General features: G+C 44.8%; 1 protein-coding gene across 5 annotated transcripts in view; it reads left to right on the forward strand.

Moving 5' to 3' along the window:
• The window catches only part of LOC121875785 (protein tramtrack, alpha isoform-like), a 235,643-nt gene that overhangs the window by 80,265 nt on the left and 130,727 nt on the right, over positions 1–24,651 (forward strand). For all 5 annotated transcript variants that reach the window (XM_042380484.1, XM_042380485.1, XM_042380483.1 and 2 more), the window contains exons 2-3: positions 9,027–9,222; positions 13,070–13,627. In XM_042380484.1, the coding sequence (XP_042236418.1) occupies positions 9,046–9,222; positions 13,070–13,627 (735 nt within the window). In that variant the 5' untranslated portion in view covers positions 9,027–9,045. The remainder of the gene's footprint in view (positions 1–9,026; positions 9,223–13,069; positions 13,628–24,651) is intronic.

The raw sequence follows: 24,651 nt of genomic DNA on the forward strand, positions 1-24,651 counted from the left end.
GAGGGAGGGAAGGAGGGGTGTGTGGGAGGTCAGGCAGAGTACGAGCTGTCGTGTTTACAAGTAGGCCTACCTGTGTAGTAGTGTTAATAGCCAGTGTGGTGAGTCTTAACGAGGGATGATATTGATAGAGTTGTCAATATCATGATCCCCGTGGGTCTATATATAGTGCTGTACCTTCCGTATTTACCGTACTATAATAATTAATGAATTCAAGCTTCAAAAATATTCAAGACGTCACTATGTTGTCTTTAGTGTAATAATCCCTCTAGCCATTTTTACTAAGTCTGGAGTGGCTACATTTACCTATAATTTTCACCGTAGTGTTGTGGTCAATATTCTCAAGGATTCCTACGATATTTTTCTACTCGTGGCACTGGGGATGAGAAAATATATCTAGGTATGGCAAAACCTCGAGTGAAATTTAGATGGAGAAATTCTTGGCAACCATCTTCGTCCCGTACCATAAATGAGACACTTGAGCGCGTTCTTATATCTCCATTTAGGGGAAAAATATTTGACGCACGAACCTTGAGCATCCGGGCCAGTGTGGTCAAACTTACGAGGTGTGTGTGTGTGTGTGTGTGTGTGTGTGTGTGTGTGTGTGTGGTGCATGTGTGTGGTGCATATGTGTGTTTGTGTCCATATACACACACACACACACACACACACTTCCTTTTGTTTGTTTTACCTTCGATCGGCTACACTTGTTGAGCTGCTGTCATGACCATTTTTTGCGTGAGAGTAAATTGTTTATAAAAGTACCATTAGTGTGTGGTTGTATTCCGTGCCAGTTAAACAGCTGATCCAACATGCCTTATAAACTACCAAGATGTTTTTTTTTTATTTGTATTCCCCTGATATCTAGTCGCTGGTCAACCGCGGGTAAAGTTCCCTCGATATGTCAGGATTTTCTATTAGTTTAGCCAGATTTCACAAGCTACGCGCCAGAATTTTTATTGCCTAACTTCAAAATTGCGTTACAGTTAACTGACATTGGGACCGTGAGGGATGTACCGCGCAATATTGACACGGGAGAAAATTCTATCAGGAAATTCATAAATGTTGATAAAGAATATTGTTAATATAGTTTTTTATTCATTTTAGTTTTTGTTACAGCGAGAAATATTAATATTTTGAGCTAGTTTATGTAAGAATGCTTACAAACGCGTACAGTAATACTGACACGTGGGAAAATTATATCTTGTAATTCGTAAGCGCTAGTAAAGAATTCTGTGAATATAGTCTCTTGAAGCCAGAAATATTCAGACTTTGAGAGTTGGTACAAGAATTTGAATTTTCATAGATGTGTAATATTGAGAGAGAGAGAGAGAGAGAGAGAGAGAGAGAGAGAGAGAGAGAGAGAGAGAGAGAGAGAGAGTTTTTTGGGGGGCGTTAATCTAGTGTTTATAAAAAAAGATCTTAATGTGTATTTATGAAAACATTGTAAATATTCATGAAGAGTTCATAAGAATACTCTTCCCTGACGCTTGACCTTACGTGTGTTACCTTAATTACTTCTAAACAAAGCCTGTTGACTGTTGACTCAGGTAATTTATTCATTATTTACCGCTGTGGGTACACGCTATTGACCCGCTCTCATGGTCCACCCTCATGGTACCGCAGTCATGGTCCACCCTCATGGTACCGCAGTCATGGTCCACCCTTATGATCCACCATCATGGCCCAATCTCATGGTACACCCTCATAGCCCGCCCTCATAACACACCCTCATAGCACACCCTAAAGGCCCAACCCTCGTCTTCTATGAAACACCTTTACCATGACCTGTGGAGCGTGGACGACCTCCTCCACGTACCGACCATTAATTACCTGAACTTTTATTGATACAAACGTTATTCTTTTTCATCTTCTCCAATTATCAAGTTGTGAAATACTATCACCTGTCTGGCCAGCATATCGGTCATAGTAGTTTGTGTTGTGTTCTTTGGTTTATCCTTGAATGGAAAATGAGTGGAGTGTTGTGAACGAGTTGTAGAGAACACTGGAAGATGATAGACAATTTTTATTTTTATTTTAACATTCTCAAAATATTTCGTGGTGGATGGAACAAAGAAAATAATAATATTTATATATACGTATGAGGTGTGTGTGTGTGTGTGTGTGTGTGTGTGTGTGTGTGTGTGTATGTGTGTGTGTGTGTGTGTACATGTGTGTCTGTGTGTACGTGTGTGTGTACATGTGTGTCTGTGTGTACGTGTGTGTGTGTGTGTGTGTGTGTGTGTGTATATATATACTCTAAAAGCCATCTTGAGCTATTTTTACATATTTCAAGACACTTCAAGATAGAGAAGAAACGTAGAAATTATAATGCAACGTTGTTTACGGTAATTTCTGCTAAGGGTCTTGTGTACCAACACATTGTATATAATTATAATTATGAAAATATTTTAGTGATCCTGATATCTTTGGTCGCGTTTCGACCTTAATCACCGCCTATTCTGAGCTGAATGATTTTTTTTTTCTGGAGGGAGGAAGTTTTTTTTTAATCTCTCTATTCCGGTTGAACGAAGCTAAAATCTCAGTCCTTTGCTAATATTTTGCTTTTGCTTTCACTTTCATTAGAGAGGAGTAAAAGAGAGTAGACCTGAGAGCTATAAACATCTGACGTGAGCCAAGCATGATGGATACACCCCCTCCCCCCCCTGCAAGTTATATACGAGCAGGAGATGCGGGTTATACGGCAGAGAGAGAGAGAGAGAGAGAGAGAGAGAGAGGATGGAAGGAAGGATTGCATGAATAAAGGTGTTAAGTGAATAGAAGGAATGGGTGTATTACCTGATGAAGAGAGAAAGTAAGGAAGAAGAGTAGGTGCGAGGGAGATTTCAAAAAGAAAGGAAATGGGTGGAGTGGGAGGAAAGGGTAGAAGTGTGGGTGGAGTGGGAGGAAGAGGGTGGAAGTGTGGGTGGAGTGGGAGGGAGGGGTGGAAGTGTGGGTGGAGGGAGGAGAAGGTGGAAGTGTGGGTGGAGTGGGAGGGAGAGGGTGGAAGTGTGGGTGGAGCAGGAGGGGAGAGGGTGGAAGTGTGGGTGGAGTGGGAGGGAGAGGGTGGAAGTGTGGGTGGAGTAGGAGGGAGAGGGTGGAAGTGTGGGTGGAGGAGGGAGGGGGTGGAAGTGTGGGTGGAAGTGAAGGGGAGTTAATTGGTAAGGGGATGGATGGGATAAGGTGGATGTTGGGGTTAAGGTGAAGGGGTGTTTTAGAGGAGGGGGGATGTTTTGGAGGGAGGGAGGGATGTTTGGAGGAGGTAGGGGATGTTTTGGAGGAGGAGGGATGTTTTGGAGGGAGGGAGGGGCGTGTGGGAGGGAGAGGAAGCTGTGACAGACATTACAGGAAGGATTTGAGTGAGATAGATGATATGGGGTTTTGGAGGGATGAAGTGGGGGGAAGGGGTGCTAGGTTTTGAAGGGAGAGGAAATGGAGAAAGTAAGGCAGGTGTTGCAGAGGAAGCGAAAGTAGGGGGTGATCTGGGTGTTGCTGTGAGGGATTTGGGAGGGGGGGGTGGGGAGGGGGTGATGAGGGAGGAGGGACGTTAGTCAGGTGGTGGGAAGGAGGGTTAGGAGGTAGGGAGGAGGGGGGCGGAGGAGAGGAGGGTTGGTGATACGTTCGGAAAGAGGGGGGAAGGGAAGGAGGGTTTGGGAAGGAAGGGAAGGAAGAAAGGAAGGAAGGGAGGGAGGGAAGGATATGAGAATAATCAATCAAAACAACAGTGCAAATTACCTTTTCCTTCAATTTCATTTTCCTAATTACGCTCTTTTACAGATCTCCTCAAGTATTCATTACGTGAATTATACTGAGGAGAAATTCTGTTACATTAACATCCAGTTGTTTTACGGAACCCACCAGAACCAAAGAACGCAACGCGAATATAAACAATTGTGTTTTTCCGCGTCGGACTTATGGCGGGAATTTATCATAAGCAAAACAACTTTATTTACGCGTCGTTCTTATAATGATTTATTTTTTTATGCGTCGTACTTATTTTAGGACTTTTTGATCTGACGCATCGTATATATTATATTAACACCAAATTGTCTGCGTATATGAGTGACTAACTGGTAAAGTCTTTCTCTCTGAGTTTTTTTTCTCTCAAATACTTCTTGATATATTATGAGCTGCCAGACGTACGATCAGCTCAGCACCAACGCCGCTGTGATCAATACTTCGTTATTCTTCTTTGATGTTTTTTCAACGCAAGTAGCTAAAACCAGTGAGACCGTCCACACAACTCGACCTTTCTCCTAGTTCTAGCCACGGATTATGAAGGTTCGTACGTATCAAACTAACTCACCCAAATGATCGTACGTTCAAATTTCCCTCCTAACTGAAAATGAGAGAACGTTATTCCGACACGTTCTCACATCTCCAAAGAAGTGATACCAATCTCCGAGAAGCCATCGTAGCTTCAGTGAGCCAGTTTAACGTTCTCGTATGTCCAGTTAGAAGGGAGAATAGAACATAAGAACCCCTGTGAATCGAGGCACTAGCTGACGTCAAGGAATCAGTCGTAAGTGTCAGTCCGTCAGCGTCGTCAGTCCGTCAGCGTCGTACTCCTTCAGTCACTCAATCAATCCTCTCGGTCTTAAATGCCACACCAAAGACGACTTCACTTGACGGGGGGAGAGAGCGGTGGAATTGAGGGAGGTGGAGGTAGGAGGTAATTGAGGGAAGGTGGTGGGGGGTAAGGAGGTAATTGAGGCGAGGAGGTTGGGGTAGAGAGTAATTGATGGAGGTGATGGGAGTAGGGGGTAAAGGGGGTAGGAGGTAATTGAGGGAGAGAAGGAGGTAGGGAGTAACTGAGGGAGGTGGTGGGGGTAGGGAGTGATTGAGGGTGAAGGTGGGGGTAGGTGGTATTTGAGGGAGCAAAAAGAGGTAGGGGGTAATTGTGGGGGGGAAGGGAAAAGGGTCATTGAGGGAGGGGAGTGGGAGGCAGGGGGAATGGTCGTAGGGAGGAGAGCTAAAAGGAAAATACTCGATCTATTTACCTGCATATACGGTACAGTAACATCTATATTCTCTCATGCTGTTGCATACTCCATCGATGTTGTTGCAAAATTTGTCAATGTTGTTGCATTCTTGTGCATGCGGTTGCATATCAGTCGCTGCCCTTGCATACTTTAGTCTTTATTGTTGCATACTCCATCTGGAATGTTGCATTCTCTGCTGCAGTATAACAATTTCAATATATTTTGCTACATACGCCATCTGCATTGCTGAATAATTTATATATTAATGTTGCATCCTCATTCTCTATTGGTAGATCATACATTTATGTTGCAGTACACTCCATCTATATTGCAACACTCTCAATCTATATTGCAGCACCTCCCATCTATATTGCAGCATGCAGCACCTCCCATCTATATTGCAGCACCCTCAATCTATATTGCAGCACCCTCCATCTATATTGCAGCACCCTCCATCTATATTGCAGCACCCTCCATCTATATTGCAGCACCCTCCATCTATATTGCAACACCCTCAATCTATATTGCAGCATCCTCCATCTAAATTGCAGCACCCTCAACCTATATTGCAGCATCCTCCATCTATATTGCAGCACCCTCAACCTATATTGCAGCACCCTCCATCTATATTGCAGCACCCTCCATCTATATTGCAACACCCTCAATCTATATTGCAGCATCCTCCATCTATATTGCAGCACCCTCAACCTATATTGCAGCATCCTCCATCTATATTGCAGCACCCTCCATCTATATTGCAGCACCCTCAATCTATATTGCAGCACCGTCCATCTATATTGCAACACCATCCATCTATATTGCAGCATCATCCATCTATACTGCAGCACCTACCCCGTATTTAACCACATATTTCCAACCGCAGTGCCACAGACACCGCCTATATTGTCACAAACCTCTATCCACACAACCTGACCCAGCCACACACTGCCAAGCTCTCTCTCTCTCTCTCTCTCTCTCTCTCTCTCTCTCTCTCAGTTATAATGTAGACACTCACACCAGCTATTTAAGGCTCGTTTAAGGCTCGTTTAAGGCTCGTTCATGCTCGCTCTGTTTGTCTTCAACGTGCCAAGTTACACTAACGCCGGAGCACCTCAGGACCGTACTTTACATGATGCTTGACTGCTAAATCTCCGCGGTGAAATCTTCATTAACCTCTCCTTACTCCTTTATACCTCCACTACAACCTCTACCTCACTCCTTTATACCTCCATCACAACCACTCCTCACTCCTTTATACCTCCATCACAACCTCTACCTCACTCCTTTATACCTCCACCACAACCTCTACCTTTCTCCTTTATACCTCCACCACAACCTCTACTTCACTCCGTTATACCTCCATCACAACCTCTCCTTACTCCTTTATACCTCCACCACAACCTCTACCTCACTCCTTTATACCTCCACCACAACCTCTCCTCACTCCTTTATACCTCCACCACAACCTCTCCTCTCCTTATACCTCCACTAACACCTCCACTACAACTTCTCTCACTTACACCTTCAATAACATCATCTCCTCTCGTGTTCCTCCCGCTGCTTATCCTCCCTTCCCCCCACTACCCCCCCCATCCCTGTCTCGTCAACCTCCGACGAATCTCTCATTGTCCTCAACTTTGATATTTGTGAATGGTTGAGGTGTCTCTCTCTCTCTCTTTTAGTTCCTCCTCTCCCAACCCCCCAACCCCTCCTCTCCCACCCATCCCTACTCTCCTGCCCCTCCCCACCCCTCTCTCTTCTTGCGCGTTCCCCCTTCTCTCTTTGCCCCACCCATCTTCCCTCCAGCTCTCTCGGCCACTCTTTACCTTCCTTGTTCTTTTTTTTCTCTCTCTTCCCCTTCATTCTTTCTTCTCTTGCTCTTTTTCTTATCCTTCTAATACTTTTCCTCTCAATTAAATGCTCTCCTCTTTCTCTATCCCGCTCTTTAATCCCCGTCTCCTCTCTTACCTACCCCACCTCACCCTATCCCCAACAGCCCCGCCCCATTCTCTACCTGTCCCACCACATCTCTGAAGGCCTCACCCCGTTCTCTCATTTCTCCATCGTTTTCTTTTTCTTGTCCTGTCCGTTCTTTCTTTCTTTCATTGTTCTTTCATCTCTCACTGTATCACACTAACTCACTCACTCACCCAAACACATCACCTGCCTACTCTCTCTCTCTCTCTCTCTCTCTCTCTCTCTCTCTCTCTCTCTCTTCTCTCACCTGTTCCCTTATACCACCTTACTGTTTACCCGGTGGTGTTGGTGTGTGGTGTGATGACCCCCACTTTCTCACGCTCTCCCTGACTGATGCCTCGTTCACACGCATGGTGCTCTCTCTCTCTCTTTCTCTCTCTCTGTGGTTTTTAATATCCATTTTCTCTCTCTGCCTCTCTTTCTTTAACTCTCTCTTCTCTGACCCCTCTCTAGCTCTCTTTTATCTACACTTCTCGCACTAGTTCTTTTTCCAGGTGCTTTCTTTGACTTTCCTGAGGCGTCAGATGGCTATGATATAAACATTCTAAATACAAAAATAATGATGGTACTATAATATAACCTTCAAGTCTTCAGTTACGTAACACCATCATAATACGGGGAACACTCACATCTGCTCTGTCCGCTTCGGGGTGTCGCCAGCAATTAGGACAATGATATATATAAATAGTTGGAGTAAATATAGTTAAATACTCAAAAATCATTTGTTGATGCTAATATAATTTAAATTAATATAAATCAATGTACAGTCGACAAAAGTTTGCTCCCGTGGTGAAACTGAGTCACGGGAATGAGTCTCCGAGCTGACTTCCCAGACTGTTTCATCTTATGGTTGATGCTGCTTCATTTTGGGCGGGAGCAAACTTTTGACCCCGACTCTACGTCAAAATTGGTCTATTTATGCTATATAATAAATATATAGAGCAATACACGACAAAAAATGTATATTGTATATTCGCTGCAATGTTGCTTCACTCTCTCTCTTTTACAGATACTTTAACGGGCAATGTTCGGTGGATTCGGCATCCTGTGTACCGCCGGCAAGGCCGTGAGCTCGTAACACTCGTCTTGCCCGCGGTGCCCACCATTTCTCTGTGGATGTCGGTCACATTAGAATAACCCGTTATAGTACATTCTTCTTTCCACACACAGCCAAACTGTGGAATCCTCTGCCTTCTTCTGTGTTTCCACACGAACACAATCTGTCTCACTTTAAAAAGCTGGTTTTCCGGCATCTTCGTGGTGTAGATTAATACTACCTTTTCCTTTTCTATTTTTAATTTCTCTATTCTTCTCCCCCCCCCCTCCCCAGGCCCCGTTGTGGGTCGATGACCTGTGCCCGGGTGGACCAATCCCCGTAAAAAAAAAAATGTATAGTTTGAGGAAATATAACGCAATATACCTAAAAAATCGAGTTAATCATATAGATATTTAACAAATATAGAACACTATAACCTCAAAGTCATCAGGTGAACAAAATTGTCGTTAGCTACATATGAGTATTGTCCTGGTACAAGCAAGCACCTAATGCCTCGACTGCAGGGTGTAATGTACTGTAAGAATATTCACGTCCACATAAAAATTAGTTTCATAATTCTGGTGTGTGTGAATCTGCCAGTGTAGAAAACAATAAACATATTATCTCTTCTGGCTGTATGGTGTATACTACTCGACTCTTGTTTCCATAATGTATAATACAGTGAGCGGTGTATTTCTTTGTTTACACGGTGTATGACATAGTATTTTCCCTGGTTTTCGGGAGACTTAAGTCGACTCTTCTTTCCTGATATGTCTCGTTGTTTACATTGGAATAACTCTGGCGTGTTCTCCCTTGTTTACACGGTTCTATAACACTGCATAAGGTATATTATTTGTCGTTTTCATTAAATTTACTCTCGCCTTTTCTCTCAACGGTGCAGAAAATAAGTTTTTAGGGGGATCGTTTTCTGTGAAGTAACTCGCGTTTTCTTCGTTGTTTTCATGGTATAGGACGTAAAAAAGATCTCTTGTCTTTTTCAGTGGACTAACTCTTGTCTTCTCTTTTCTTTCCAGGGTGTCGTCGGGCGTCAGAATGGCCATGTCCCCCCAGCAGTTCTGCCTCCGGTGGAACAACCACCAGTCCAACATCATCTCAGTATTCGAGCAGCTCCTCCAGAGTGAGTCCTTCGTCGACGTCACCCTCGCAGTTGAGGGCATGACGCTCAAGGCCCACAAGGTCGTCCTCTCGGCCTGCAGCCCTTACTTCCAGGTCAGTGAGATGTGAGGGCTGTGTAAGGAGTGAAGGGTGAGATAAAATGGGTGAGGGTGGGAGAAAAGGGGTAAGGGGTGCGTGAGGAGTGAAGGGTGAGAGAAAAGGGGTGAGGGGTGCATGAGGAGTGAAGGGTGATGGATGTGTGAGGAGTGAAGGGTGAGAGAAAAGGGGTGAGGGGTGCGTGAGGAGTGAAGGGTGAGAGAAAAGGGGTGAGGGGTGCATGAGGAGTGAAGGGTGAGAGAAAAGGGGGTGTGGGATGCGTGAGCAACGAAGAGAAGACTATAAGTGAAAAGTGAGTAAGAATTGTTGTATAAGTAATAGGTAAGGAGTGAGGGATGGAGGATGAGGGAAGAATCAGAGTGAGAAAGGGAGAGTTCAAAGATAAGAGGTGAGGAGGCAAACGAGGTGAATAGGCGGGTCAAACAGGTGGGTAGGTGGGTCAAACAGGTAGGCAGGTTCGATGAGACATGTGACAGGTGGGTTAGAGAGGTGGGTTAGATAAATGGACAGGTAAGTAAAGCAAAAAGAGAGGAAGATGGATAAGCAATTGAGGTTTATAATTAGGTGGAGGGCAGGCAAAAAAAACCCCAGGTAAATACAAAAAGCAATCAAGGGAAGCAAGAGAAGGGATATATAGGCACTGATAATAAAAAAGGAGAACAAGGGAAACACCAGAGGAGAAGAGGAATGATAGGAGAATAGAGTAATAATGATGAATAATATGGAAAGAGAGACAAACAGACAGAAGAGAGACAGACAGACAGACAGACAGAAGAAAGACAGACAGACAGACAGATAATTTAAGCGGATTAGCTGGAGATAGGGGGAGCGAGAGGGATGTTGTAATTATCAGGTAGCATTAGGCAATTAGCTGGGTCAGGTGAGGGGTAAGAGGATTGGCACACTCACGTCATAGTGCCAAAGGGGTGTTTTACGCCTATTAGGATCAGGGTGAGAATGATGAATGTAATGATGAATAAGTCTTAGAATGATGATGGAAGTGTGTTAGGATAATAAGTGTGTTATGGTGTAGGCTACAATAATGAGTGTATAAGAATGATGAGAGTAAGGATGATGAAATGTGACTTAGACTGATGATGGGAATGTATTAAGATATTGTGTGCGTGCGTGTGTGTGTGTGTGTGTGTGTGTGTGTGTGTGTGTGTGTGTGTGTGTGTGTGTGTCCAACCTCTGTGTATTATGACGACTAATTATCTGTGTCTGTTCAAGCATTCATCATACACACTAGACTTGTATGACGCACAGTGCATCATATTACACCTCCACCTTGACATTTACCTGCATTTAATTAGATCATTTATTATTAGTGTGACTGAACTTTCCACAGGTTTTTCCCAGACAGTGTTGAGTTAATGACATGATTATATTTATATTTACTTTGACGGAATTTCGTGGCCAGTATCTTAAGTTTCTCGTTGCCTTTTAATGAGGTGGTGAGGGGGGGGAGGTGTGAGGAGGAGGGGGTGGGGAGGGTGTGTGGAGGGTGTGAGGAGGGTGTGAGGAGGGTGTGAGGTGTGGGGAAGGTGTGAGGAGGATGGTGTGAGGATGTGAGGATGGTGTGAGGAAGGTGTGGGATGGTGTGAGGATGGTGTGAGGAGGAGGAGGGGGTGGAGGAGGAGGGAGGGGTGTGGGAGAGGGTGTGAGGAATGTGGGGAAGGTGTGGGGATGATGTGAGGATGGTGTGGGGATGGTGTGAGGATGTGAGGATGGTGTGGGGAGGGGGGAGGTGTGAGGGGAGGTGGGGGGAAGGGTGTGAGGAGGGTGTGAGGAAGGTGTGGGGATGGTGTGGGGAGGGAGGGGTGTGTGAGGAGGGGGGGAGGGTGTGAGGGAGGGTGTGAGGTGTGAGGAAGGTGTGAGGGATGGTGTGGGGAAGGTGTGAGGATGGTGTGGGATGGAGGGTGTGGGGAAGGTGTGGGGAAGGGGGGAGGTGTGGGGATGGTGGGGAAGGTGTGGGGATGGTGTGAGGATGGTGGGAGGGTGTGGGGGAGGGTGTGGGGAGGGTGTGTGTGGGGAGAGGGTGTGGGGAAGGTGTGAGGGATGGTGTGAGGAAGGTGTGAGGATGGTGTGGGGATGGTGTGGAGGGTGTGGGGGAGGGTGTGAGGAGAGGGTGGAGGGTGTGGGGAGGGTGTGGGGAAGGGTGTGAGGAGGGGGTGGGGGGGGGTGTGGGGAGGTGTGAGGAGGTGTGGGGAGGGTGTGGGGAAGGTGTGGGGATGGTGTGGGGAGGGTGTGGGGAAAGGTGTGAGGAGGGTGTGAGGAAGGGTGTGGTGTGGAGGGTGTGGGAAAGGTGTGAGGGATGGGTGGGGAAGGTGTGGGGAAGGTGTGAGGATGGTGTGAGGAAGGTGTGGGTGATGGTGTGAGGATGGTGTCAGATGGTGTGGGAAGGTGTGAGGATGGTGTGAGGGATGGTGTGGGGAAGGTGTGAGGATGGTGTGGGGAGGTGTGGGTGTGTGAGGATGGTGTGAGGGGGTGTGGGAGGTGTGAGAATGGTGTGAGGAAGGTGTGAGGATGGTGTGGGGATGGTGTGGGGAAGGTGTGAGGGTGTGGGGATGGTGTGGGGAGGTGGAAGGTGTGAGGGATGGTGTGAGGATGGTGTGAGGATGGTGTGGGGGAAGGTGTGTGAGGGTGGGTGTGGGGATGGTGTGAGGATGGTGTGGGGAAGGTGTGGGGAATGTGAGGAGGATGGTGTGAGGGATGGTGTGGGAGGGTGTGGGAAGGTGTGAGGATGGTGTGGGGAAAGGTGTGAGGAAGGTGTGAGGATGGTGTGAGGATGGTGTGGAGGTGGTGGGGGAAGGTGTGGGAGGAGGTGTGGAGGATGGTGTGAGGGAAGGTGTGGGGATGGTGTGGGGAAGGTGTGAGGATGGTGTGAGGAGGGTGTGAGGAGGGTGTGAGGGAGGGTGTGTGGGAGGTGTGAGGGAGGGTGTGGGGAGGGTGTGAGGGGTGTGTGTGAGGATGTGGGGATGGTGATGGTGTGAGGAGGGTGTAGGGAAGGTGTGGGGATGGTGTGAGGATGGTGTGAGGGTGTGGGAAGGTGTGAGGGGATGGTGTGAGGATGGTGTGGGGAAGGTGTGGGATGGTGGAGGAGGGTGTGGGGGCGTGGGGGAAGGTGTGAGGATGGTGTGGGAGGGTGGGGAAGGGGTGGAGGATGGTGGGGAAGGGTGAGGAAGGTGTGAGGATGGTGTGAGGATGGTGTGGGGAAGGTGTGGGATGGTGTGGGGAGGTGTGTGGGGGATGTGTGAGGAAGGTGTGAGGATGGTGTGGGGAAGGTGTGAGGAAAGTGTGGGGGAGGGGTGTGGGGAGGGTGTGGGGAAGGTGTGAGGATGGTGTGAGGGAGGTGTGAGGATGGTGTGTGAAGGTGTGGGGAAGGTGTGAGGAAGGTGTGAGGGAGGTGTGAGGATGATGTGGGGGAAGGTGTGAGGAGGGTGTGGGGAAGGTGTGTGGAAGGTGTGAGGATGGTGTGGGGAAGGTGTGAGGAGGGTGTGGGAAAGGTGTGAGGAAGGTGTGAGGATGGTGTGGGGAAGGTGTGAGGATGGTGTGGGGAGGGTGTAAGTAACTTGTCATGTCTTTTGTATTGAAAATATCATTGGATCATAAGTCAGGTTTTGCTTTGGATGAAGTTCATGAAAGATAAAAGTGTTGTGTATGTGACCTATACCCCGTGAGGAATATCAATAAATATACAGACTCTGACACACTATATATGTATGGCTGGAGAGATAACTAGATATAGTGATAGATACATGAACATTTCTATAATTGTCCTCAAGAGGAGGAGTCATTATAAGCTGTATATATCATGTGTGACGTGTGTGTTCCCCCCCGGCAGGCTGTGTTAGCGTCGCATCCAGACAAACACCCGATAGTGATCCTGAAGGATGTGCGCTACACCGACATGAGGGACCTGCTCGACTTCATGTACCGAGGCGAGGTGTCCGTCGACCAAGACAACCTCTCGGGCTTCCTACGTGTCGCTGAGTCGCTACGAATTAAAGGTCTCACCGAAGTCAACGAGAAGAAGCGACTGGAGAATACCACCTCAGCGTCTTCAGCCTACCTCGTGCCTCAGGCCATGGCCGGGGCGGCTCCCCCAGGGGTGGCGCCTGGAGTGGTACCTATGGCGCCCCTCACACCCCTCGCCGGCGACCCCCCACCTCTCAAGAGGCCGCCACTCTCGCCCTCAGCCACCTACGGCGCCAAGAGAAGGCGCGGCCGACCGCCCAAGATCTCCGGGGAGGAGTCGGAGGGCGAGGTGGGGTCGGTGGCTGGGTCGTTGTCTGCGGCGGAGGGGGAGGACACTCGTAGTGAGGCAGAGGTTAAAGTGGAGGTTGAGGAGGCCAAAGAATGCCAAGAGCCCGATGACCTGAGCAAGGAGGCAGACACCAAGGTAGGTCACAACCCTTTCTTTCATTAATACTGTATATGGTAAACTTAGGCACTTATATACTGTATATATATATATATATATATATATATATATATATATATATATATATATATATATATATATATATATATATATATATATATATATATATATATAAAATTAGTGTTTATCCAGTATTTGTACACAAGCTTCGGTCCTGGATGACAGCTGTTGTACTCGAGTATAATAGTGTTGGTCTCAGGTAGTCTTCTATATTAACCCTTTGAGGACGATGGTATAACGATGATAGGAGAGCACCATTACAACAAGCTAATTATCATACAAGTGATGTCGACTTTGCTTCGAATGAAAACTTAAGCAATATACTGACATACAATTTATCATTCAGTAAAACAAACACATTGTCATATTTCAAGTCCCAGAGTATTTTAGCTCCTTATCATTCACTAATAAACACTCCTTTTCTCTCCTCTCCTCCTCCCCAGGTGTTTTTAACCACCGGCCTTCCCTGGTGTGACTTCTATTCCCTAATGCCCGTTATATATTCTTGCCACACACCCCGTTATATGTTTTGTTGTGTCGGCATACTCGTATATATCACACCCAACCACGAATCAATGACAAGATTCTAACAGGCTCGTACATATTTATTTTTTTCCCTAACTACCAAATGTATCAAACTAAAATACGAGAAAAGATTGGACCAATACGGTCAGACACCGGTGAGCTCACTGATGACGACGGAGAAATGAGCAATAATTTGAATAAATATTTTTCAACAGTTTTCACCACCGAAAATTTAAACATAATACCCGAGGCACCGACTATATTCAGAGATAGTGAAGAAAACAAATTAAGCGAGATAGTAGTGACTAGTAACGATGTTAGTAAGCAAATAGACAAACTAAAGCCTAATAAGTCACCTGGTCCCGATGAGATATTTGCCAGAGTATTAAAGGAATGTAAGAAAGAGCTTAGTATGCCCTTAGCAAAGTTGTTTAACATGTCCTTAAAAACAGGTGTAGTACCAGAATCCTGGAGGATAGCGAATGTAATACCGATTTTCAAGAAGGGGGATAGATCACTATCCTCTAACTACCGCCCAATCAGTCTGACATCAATAGTAGGCAAATTACTGGAAGCAATCATTTCAAACTCTATTCGAAATCACCTGGAGAAGCACCGATTGATCAATGATTCCCAGCATGGCTTCACAAGCGGACGTTCATGTCTAACTAATCTATTAACATTCTTTTCATCAGTTTTCGAATCGGTGGACGAGGGGCACAATTATGATGTGGTATATCTCGACTTTAGCAAAGCCTTCGACAGAGTCCCCCACGAAAGACTAATTAGAAAGGTAGAAGCACATGGCATCAAAGGTAATATCCTTAAATGGATTAGGGCGTGGTTACAGGACAGGAAACAGCGAGTGAGCATTAGTGGCACTAAGTCCCATTGGAGCAACGTCACAAGTGGAGTTCCCCAAGGCTCAGTACTTGGACCATTATTATTTATTATATACATAAACGACATAGATATCGGCAAAGACAGCAACATAAGCAAATTTGCTGATGACACAAAAATAGGACGTGTTATTAAATCTGACGAGGACTCCACAAAACTACAGGAAGATCTAAACAAATTTTTCGAATGGTCTGAAAAATGGCAGATGAAATTCAACGTGGACAAATGTAAAGTACTCAGTATAGGAGATGTAAACAGGGAAACCAGATACCAGATGAACAACGATGCCATAGAGAAATCCGACTGCGAGAGAGATTTAGGAGTAATGATAAGTAGGAACCTTAAGCCAAGTAAACAATGTGTTTTTGCTCGTAACAAGGCTAATAAAGTACTTGGGTTCATACAAAGGAGTGTTAGTTACAAGACTAGCGAGGTCATCCTAAAACTGTATCTTGCTCTTGTGAGACCACACCTGGATTACGTAGTTCAGTTCTGGTCACCGTATTACAGAATGGATATAGAATCATTGGAAAGAATTCAGAGGAGAATGACAAGACTAATCCCGGGCATTAGGAACCTTGAGTATAGAGACAGGTTAAAGCATCTTAATTTGCACTCCCTCGAGAGACGTAGAGCGAGGGGCGACCTGATAGAGGTGCATAAGTGGAAGTCAGGGCTAAACAAAGGGGACATTACAAAGGTACTCAAACTATCCAACCAGGAGCAAACTCGTAACAATGGGGGTTGGGTGTAAACGGGACTGCCCAGTATGGGCCAATAGGCCCGCTGCAGTTTCCTCCATTCTTATGTTCTTATGTTCTTACTAGAGCTGTGCTATCGTATCTTATTAGCTGTCTTAGGTTACAAGACAAATTAAGCTGTGAAAATAGCATCGAAATTTCACTGAGACTCTTAAGTGTGTTTTATCATTATCAATTAAGGGAGAAATCACTTAACTCAGGAATCTCTGATACTCTGAGAATTAACGATTAAAATTCAATTACCCCCTGTTTTCGCCTTGTTTTTCTCAAGATATTACGACAACGATTCATTTAGTTCTGTTTTCTGGTGAATTTACCGTGTTTATTAATATCGAGAGTCGGAAAAGATCGAGTAAATTATTGACTATTGGATCATATAAGACTGTTGAGTAAGTGTATGTCGTGTATGACGTTTCGGTGTGAAATACAGGTTATACTGCCAAGACCTACCACCCTAACATCTTCTCCCAATTGTCAAATATCACTGGTCAGGTTCTGTTAAGTGAGGTGAGGTGAGATTAGAATAAGTCTGCCACCCATGATACGAGTCTGTTATCTATTACTCTGGTCTGCCATCTACTTCACCGCCAAACATACACTACTGCCCCCTTACTCCCCCCCCCTCTCAGTCTGTGTTTACGGCTGGCAGTTCCTCGTGAGGCATCGATTACTTTCGCCCGCACACTGCCTACACCTGTGTACCTGTGTACGTGTGTCTGTGTGTTTCACATCTGCCTGTAAGGGAGTGGGGGGTGGTAGGATGGGGCACTAGTGTGACCTTATATGACCAGCCTGAAGGTGTAGTACTTCTTGACGTCACAGGAGATGGCGGTACACACACACTCTCTCTCTCTCTCTCTCTCTCTCTCTCTCTCTCCTGCATACAAGCAATTCTTTTAGCGGATCTCCACAACATAGGTCGATACACTGCCTTGCCTAGCCTTCGTCAATATTGTACACAGGCAGAAGTAAAGCTAGGCTGAACCACTGCCTTGTGTACCGAGGGGGCGGGAGGGGAAGCAAGATAACTGGTAAGGGGTTTACTGAGGGGAGAGGGGAAAGGGAGAGAGAGGTGAGAGGTTTACTGAGGGGAGAGGGGGGAGGGAGAGAGGTAAGAGGCGAAGGAGCAGCGAAAGGGGAGAAGAGGAGGGACGTGTAAAGGGAGAAGGGGGTATTGATAGAGGAAGGAGGGGAAGAAAGAGGCGGGAAGTAAGAAGGAAATAGAAATAGAGCGATTTGTTAGTTAGTCTATGAAAGGAAGAGGGAAAAGCATACGAAAACAAAGAGAGAGAGAGAGAGAGAATGTGTGTGTGTGTGTGTGTGTGTGTGTGTGTGTGTGTTAGGGGAAGAAGGGTTTTCCTCCAGTTGTAGGTCTTCCAGTAGGGAGGGTGTGTGTGTGTGTGTGTAAACTCTACAGTAGTCACCTCGTGAATGACATGTACCAGTCTCACACGACTTGGCCCAGCCAATGTTACATATGTAGCAAACGTATATGGAAACAATTGTGCATAAATACATATGTTAATACATTCACATTCATCTACATACATGTGCACATATAAGGCGTGATACATATACATAGATACGCATATAACATGGATGATTACATGAATAAACCAAAAAAATAAGCATTACTAATTCTCCCCGTACATTTCCGAGTCAAGAAAGACGACAAACAACAATTAAGAAATAGTCAGAGAAAACGTAATACACAATAAAAACCAAGTTGTCCCCAGCACAGCAACAAAGTCTGGCAGTAACTCTGGTCATTACAGGTAAAAAGTGATGATTATATCGACAACGTGTGAAATCTGCTTCTCCTATATTTATATTCTGTTTGGTTAAATGTCATTGTGATTTGTTCAAGTTATAATATTAACAATTCCTGGGCGGAGGGACGCAACGACATCCGCACAAACGGTGGTAAAAACGAACTGAAAACGAAACGAAATCTGATGAACTATAATATTTTTCCGAATAAAATTCTCATTATTATAAGTTATTTCTTCTATAAGTCATACTATTAATATTTCCTTGTAACAGTGACATCCGAAGTATTATAAATTGTGTCTGTTACTGGAGTTCTACATTTAGTTATTGCAGTAACGTGAATAACGCATGGACGAGCATTACGTCACACCTGTTGAATAAAACGCTACGCTTACATTGAATATTATGAAAGAGTCAGTCAGTTGTGAATTATAGATGGTGTGGTCAGTGTACAGGAGGGCAGTAACAGTACCTTAATAAACTCCTTTTCTCTGTATTTATCTAATTTTAGTTCACATTTTTTTTATCGACTACTTAAAAAAATAATTTATTATTGTATTTTTCTCTTTTCTCTTTTCCTTCGTTTTCTTTCTGTGTTCTTTTATTTTCTACCTTTTCGGGGGTTTGTTTATTTGTTTATTTTTCATATATAAATTATTACTTATTCATTGTTATTCCCGTTAATGTTTTTTCTCCCATTATTCCCTTTCATTTCTTTTCATTTTTTCCTTCCATATGTCTCATTTCCTCAATTTTTTCTTCGATTATCTCCATCTATTTCGCTCTCATAGTTTTACATTCTTCTTCTTTCATCCTTCAGTGAGAGTGAGTGCTGGTAATTAACCCAGGCTGTATTCTCACTACCACGATGCGTCATTCAGCTCTCAAGATCATTCATTTACGAGGTAGACGTGCATGATAGTGCATTAATACTTGACACGTGTTATAACTATCTCTCTCTCTCTCTCTCTCTCTCTCTTCGGTATCTGTTGCTGTGTATTCCCCTTATTTAGAGAGAGAGAGAGAGAAAGAGAGAGAGAGAGAGAGAGAGAGAGAGAGAGAGAGAGAGAGAGAGAGAGAGAGAAACATTACACGCGCTCCGTATATCAGATAGATCTCACTTATCCCTAACACTACACTATCGTAATTACCTCACAGAACAATCCATCATCACGACCATCACAATGACACACAGTAAAACAGAGTCAGGCGCCAACACAAAACACTAAATTGGTACTTCATAATACTACATTGGTACCTCCTAACACCACAAAACACCATAATTGTGTGTTCAAAGATCATAATGGTACCTCAAAACATCACAAAGGTGCTTTGGCACGCTATTTGGAAAACAAATTCTTACTACAATATCTTTAGCATTTAAGAGCAATCCCGATCAACTTACTCTAAACAATGTTTGTAGTATATTTAGACAACAAATTCTGATCAATGTACTTTTATGTAAATTATGTTTACATTAGTTTCCGCGAATAATTTGACAGTAAAACTTTCTCTGTGGTTTATTTTTGGCACTCCAGCGAGGCAGTGATGAATAATAGAGTACAGAATGCCAGCCTACAATGGCACTGATTCTCAAAGGTTCGTACCGACATTTTTTCCCTAGATGGTAAAGTGAGACGGTCTCTTGATAAGTTCATTTACCTTTATGTATAAAAGATGGCAGCTCAAATACCATCAATATTACACTGAGACTCTATCGAATATAATGAGTTTTTATAACCTTAATTTCCAGGGTAAGACACATATTCGTAAGGACCCTGGGAATCTGGATCAAAGTCTACAACTGTGTCGGATACGAGGTTTCTTCTCCATATTTCTCTTCTTTAAATTTTTCCAAAATCAGTTCCCATACTTCCATCACACGGGAAGCTGCCATGATTAGGGTATACATTTCTCCCTTCGACTACCCCGCCCCTCCCACGGACGATAAGCTAGGTAGAAGGTCAAATTATAGTCTCGTGTGTGTGTGTGTGTGTGTGTGTGTGTGTGTGTGTGTGTGTGTGTGTGTGTGTGTGTGTGTGTGTGTGTGTGTGTGTGTGTGTGTGTGTGTGTGTGTGTGTGCGTGATTGTGCGTGTGTGTGTGTGTGGAGGAATGGTTGTTTTATGGTCATAATTGGCGTATCTAACAAAAACAAACTGTGCTGGGCGTGTGGAAGAATTTACCCCGGGATCAATAAACTCCTGTGAGCCGTAACCAGCGCCGCCCTGTTTTGTCAGAGCCTTTCATCTATTGTCATTATTTAAGGCGCAGCAGATTAAGCTAGTGGCAGCTGTCGATTCCCTCTCTATGACAAAGTGGAATATATTGTGATAATTTCGGTCGTTTTACGGTTATTCAACGATATAAATGTCATTTAACCATCGAGACATAGATTCTTGGGTGGGTGTGAAGGTGAAGTGACGGGTCGTTGTGCTGATGATCCCGCATGAGACGTCAATAGAGTTTTGTAACGATATACTAACATTTTCATAACCCTTCCTTCCTCCCCTCCTACTGTCCCTCCTCCCACCCCTCCCCTCTACCGCCCCCTCCTTCAGTCTCTCTTTTATCCTCCCGTCCCTCCTTCCACCCCCCCCTCCTTGTCTGTCACACCAAAAGTAAGTTGCCATCTTGGGGGGACACACACATGTCTTCCTGCCCTCCCCACCAATGCACTGCCACCACCTCTCATTACATGCAATACACTCTACGCACCACACACCGTATTCCACACATCATACTACCACAGTTTACACACCACATTATAACAAGACCACACACACACGCACCACACTACCACACACTACTCCACTCCACACTATCATACAACCAAACATCACACTAACACAGAGTATACTAGCCACCACACTACCACACACCACACTACCACACACCACACTACCACATAAACCAATTTCGAATTATGATAAACAAAGGCAACGCCAATTTTGAAGTTTACTCTCACTTTCCTCTTTTTTTCCCTCCCTCTCACCACACTTCCTGCCTCCATAACTTTCATCTATTCATACTTTTTCCTTCTCCCTCTCTACCTCCCTCCCATCCCTCCCATCCCCTCTCCCTCTTCAAAAGGGATGGCGGTAGTACAGGGGCATTTAAGTGAGAAGGAGAGGAGAAAGGATGGAAGGAAGGAGGAAGAGAGACAAGGGTAGAACTGAGAGAGAAGGAAGGTAGGAAGCTGGGAAGGTAAAGGGGAGATAAGGAAAGGGTAATAGTGGGGGGAGGTTGTGATGGAGGGAGGAAGGAGGGGAAGAGAGAGGGAGGAAACAAGGGAGAGGGAGAAGGGGAGGGGAGAAACCAGCGAGAGAGGGGGAGGGGGGAACAGAGAGGGCAAGAGAGGAGGAGGAAGGAAGGGGTAATGGAAGGAGGAAGCAGCGAAGGCAGGAGGGAGAGAAGGGGGAAACGGAGGGCAAGAAGGAGGGGGGAAGGAGAGAGGGTATGAGGGAGAGATGGGAGGAGGGGGTGATGGAGAGATGGGAGGAGGTGGGTGCTGGGAGGAGGTGGGTGATGGGAGGAGGTGGGTGATGCAGGGAGGGTAGAGGTGGGTGATGGAGCTGCATTGGAATTTACACACGATCAATACTCGCTTCAGACATCATCATTTTCTTCGTCTTACTTTTTCTTGTCGTAGTTTCAGTCGCTCGATTTTGTTCCATCCATTATATTCTTTTCGTCTCAAACTTTACTGAATTAAAAAAAAACCTCCGTATTTCACCTGTTAATGGCTCGGTTATTATTATACATAGCGTCATTAATCAAGGGGCTTTTAATCTCACCGAGGAAGCCATTTGTTTTGTCGGCATTCTTGAGACTTGAGCGTTCGCGACGACCTGGGTAATAAATCCTGGTATTGACGCCATTGGAAGCGTTCAATACTGATCACAATCACTTTTATCTACAAGCGACGACGTGCAGTAATCACTTTTCCACCTTCCTATTTCTGTTTCCAATAATTTACCACGCAGATCAAGTATCTATCAGAAGTGTATCAATCTCCTTGATGTAGATTTCTGTCACTTCCTGTATTATTCATTGATAATAGGAGAAAGTGTACGATACTGCGACGCCGACAACGGATGAGGCAGCATAGCGTAGTCTGACGTTGAATTTGATTCCCGTTTTCTATGAGGGAGGTCGATAGGAATGGTGCAACGTTCAGATGATAGTGTTTTACCTATTGATTTTTCCGCCACTCGCCTTTCATGGGGGTGAGTGAGGGAGGGAGTAGGTGGAGCGCCCTCACCCCCACTCTCTATCCATTTTTCATCCTGACATTCAGATATTGGACGGGATTTTAGGATTTTAAGGGATTTTTCAACTTTAGCCTTAACCTGGAATCCTTTATCAAAGTAATCCATGAAAGAGCCACAAATAAATAGATCTCTATTTTTTACACACCCCAACAACCTTTCTCCTCTGACCCATTCATGAAAGTATCGGAATAAACCACAGTCACCAATTCTCAAATATTCCTACGTTATATTTTATCCTTCAACTGTAGGAAAAGAAAACAAATGCAGGAATAGTAGAGTCTCAGCGCACTTGTTAGCCATTATAAGTGTTCGATGCCTAATTAGTCACTCTTTAACTGAGCGAGTTAAGTGGGTTCTTAAATCTCTACTTAGAAAGAGTATTTAACTTACGACACTGGGAATTAGGAGCCAGGACCCAGGACAACTTAAAGAGGTACCTGAAATAACACAACCACAGTCAATTCCCCCAATTCCGGGTTCCCACTGACAGGTCGATTCCCACTCGGAGAGAGATATTATCGTGGGCAGATTTTACCGTACGAGAGACTGTGAGATTCTACCTTCAATACAAGCTTAGAGTTAGCCCGAACAATTGCCGTCACAATCACTTTCATCCCAGCAAACAGTTCGATTTTCACACGGGAGAAATATTATCGTGGAGAGATTTTTACTATCCCCTCCCCTCCCCCCTCCTCCCGGCGAGACATTATGTTAGGAGCAGGAAACTCTATTCAGCCATGGGTGAGCTCGTTAGTATGATGTATGGTTCTCTTCCCTCCTATATTGGATATCGAAAAATGAGGTTCTCGTACCTTCGCTAACAAAGAGAATTATTCAAGTTTCTCCGCACTATAAATCCGTGGAAGGGGACACCCAACCTCTTTTTGTTATTGTTTTTTTTTTATCGAGTGACTACAAGAGTCTCCGGGTGGATGAGTGTTTGTTCATGCTTCTGTCGGGAAGAAATAGTGTCAGTTTTCTTCAGTCACACCACTATGTCTGGTTTACACCCTGAAGATAAATTCCTGTTGGGTTATAGTTTGTTACTTTGTGTACTCGGCCATTTCAGTAGCTTCTACGTACATTTACAGGTGATAAAAGTGAATCATTCATTCAATCACTGCAGGTACAATTGTATCCACAGCCAGAGTGAGGAACTTGTAACATATTTTCACCAAATTACTTCACCTGTAAATTACAACTAAATTTGAGCTTGTGATGATGTTTATGAATACCTTTCCGATTCTGATTCTGGTGAAGCCATAAATATTTTAGTCTAGTCGCTACAAGACGGAACACGTGCTTAAAATATAAAGAGGAGAGTGGATGATTGAAAAGAGGCGGCAGACTCGCGCTCTATTCATAAATATCGCTTAAGCATTACCACCTCGCCAATCGAAGTGCTTCTTAGAGGGCGAGTCACAGGGCAGAGCACCTCAAGTTTCGTCTAGGAATTCGTACCACGTTGGTAGGGACACCGTATGTGTCGTTTAGGCCGCTTTTCCCTAATGCAACTTGAGGAATCTGAGCCTTAAGAGAAAACTCCAGCCCCTGTGGCACTCTCTCTCAGCCGGAGGCAGTTTTAAAATCTTTATTCCTGAACTATTTTTTTTTGATTTGCGAGGGAGAGACTCGTCGCAGTTATCAGTAAGTAGCCGAAGGGTATATTCTGTAGCGCAGCGGTATCTCTTTACCAGTGGAGGCCGCCTGAGCCTCACAAACCTCAGCACCTCCTTCAGAAATCTTGTTTCTTTATGACATCATTCTCAAACGCTATCGGGGAGGCCATTTTCGAGTGTATGTTTCTTATGGGTGTGTTGGAAGCCAGCAGTGTGGTTAATGACAAGGCCGAATAACCTCAAAATTAGTTGCGTCAAATGAGTAAATCCCACACTATTCGTACGGCGTAGCTCATTGGCCAGTAAAGAGGTGGGGGTTCGAACTAGACAGATATTGATTGGCAGATGAGGAACCTAAGCCCCGCCCACAGCGTCCCTTATTGGTTGAAAATTTTCATCCCTGTGTAGTCTTTATTGATCGTCCGCCTCACGCTGTGTCGCATTATGTTTTTTTTCTTCTTTTTAACTGCAGGACTGATATGAATAGATAATTCTAACGACACAAGGCAGGTGAGGCTCCTTGCTTGTTGTACCTTGTTATAGTTGTAGTGGGTGTTATGTTGTGGTGGTGTTAATGGCGATCTATAGTTAAGATTGTGGTGGAGTTAAGGCGCTGTGGAGTTGTTAAGAGCATTGCAAAGTTAAGGATATAGTGTTGTTAAGATTGCACTATGTGTTGTACTGTTGTTAAGGGCGATGTATCAGTCAGATAAAGGTGTTGTATTTACCTGCTGTAAGAAGTTGGTTAACGATGCTTGTAGTCTAGAAGAGAAAGTAGAAAGGTTAGAGGTGGTAGTAGTAGAAGCGTTGGTAGTAGTAGTAGTAGTTGTAGTAGTAGTAGTCACGTTAATAGCAATACTAGTAGCAGTATAGTGTCGCTTCGGTCCATTTATTAAACTTCAAAGGCTAATGTGACACAGCCGAGGTTGGGCTGTGTGTGTATTTGAGGTAAACACTATAATTCTATCTCGTCCGTCTCACGCCACCGGGACAAATACCACTGTCATCGTTCAATCTGTCACAACACATTACAAGGAGGTTGTGAGGTCGTATTTACCAGCAGTGTGTGAGTGTGTGTGCGTGTGTGTGTGTTTTAATGTCAACCACCTGTTTACTCTCTGTCTTGATGTCAACC

Source organism: Homarus americanus, unplaced genomic scaffold, assembly GCF_018991925.1.
Source record: "Homarus americanus isolate GMGI-L3 unplaced genomic scaffold, GMGI_Hamer_2.0 scaffold22250, whole genome shotgun sequence".
Taxonomy (NCBI): domain Eukaryota; kingdom Metazoa; phylum Arthropoda; class Malacostraca; order Decapoda; family Nephropidae; genus Homarus; species Homarus americanus.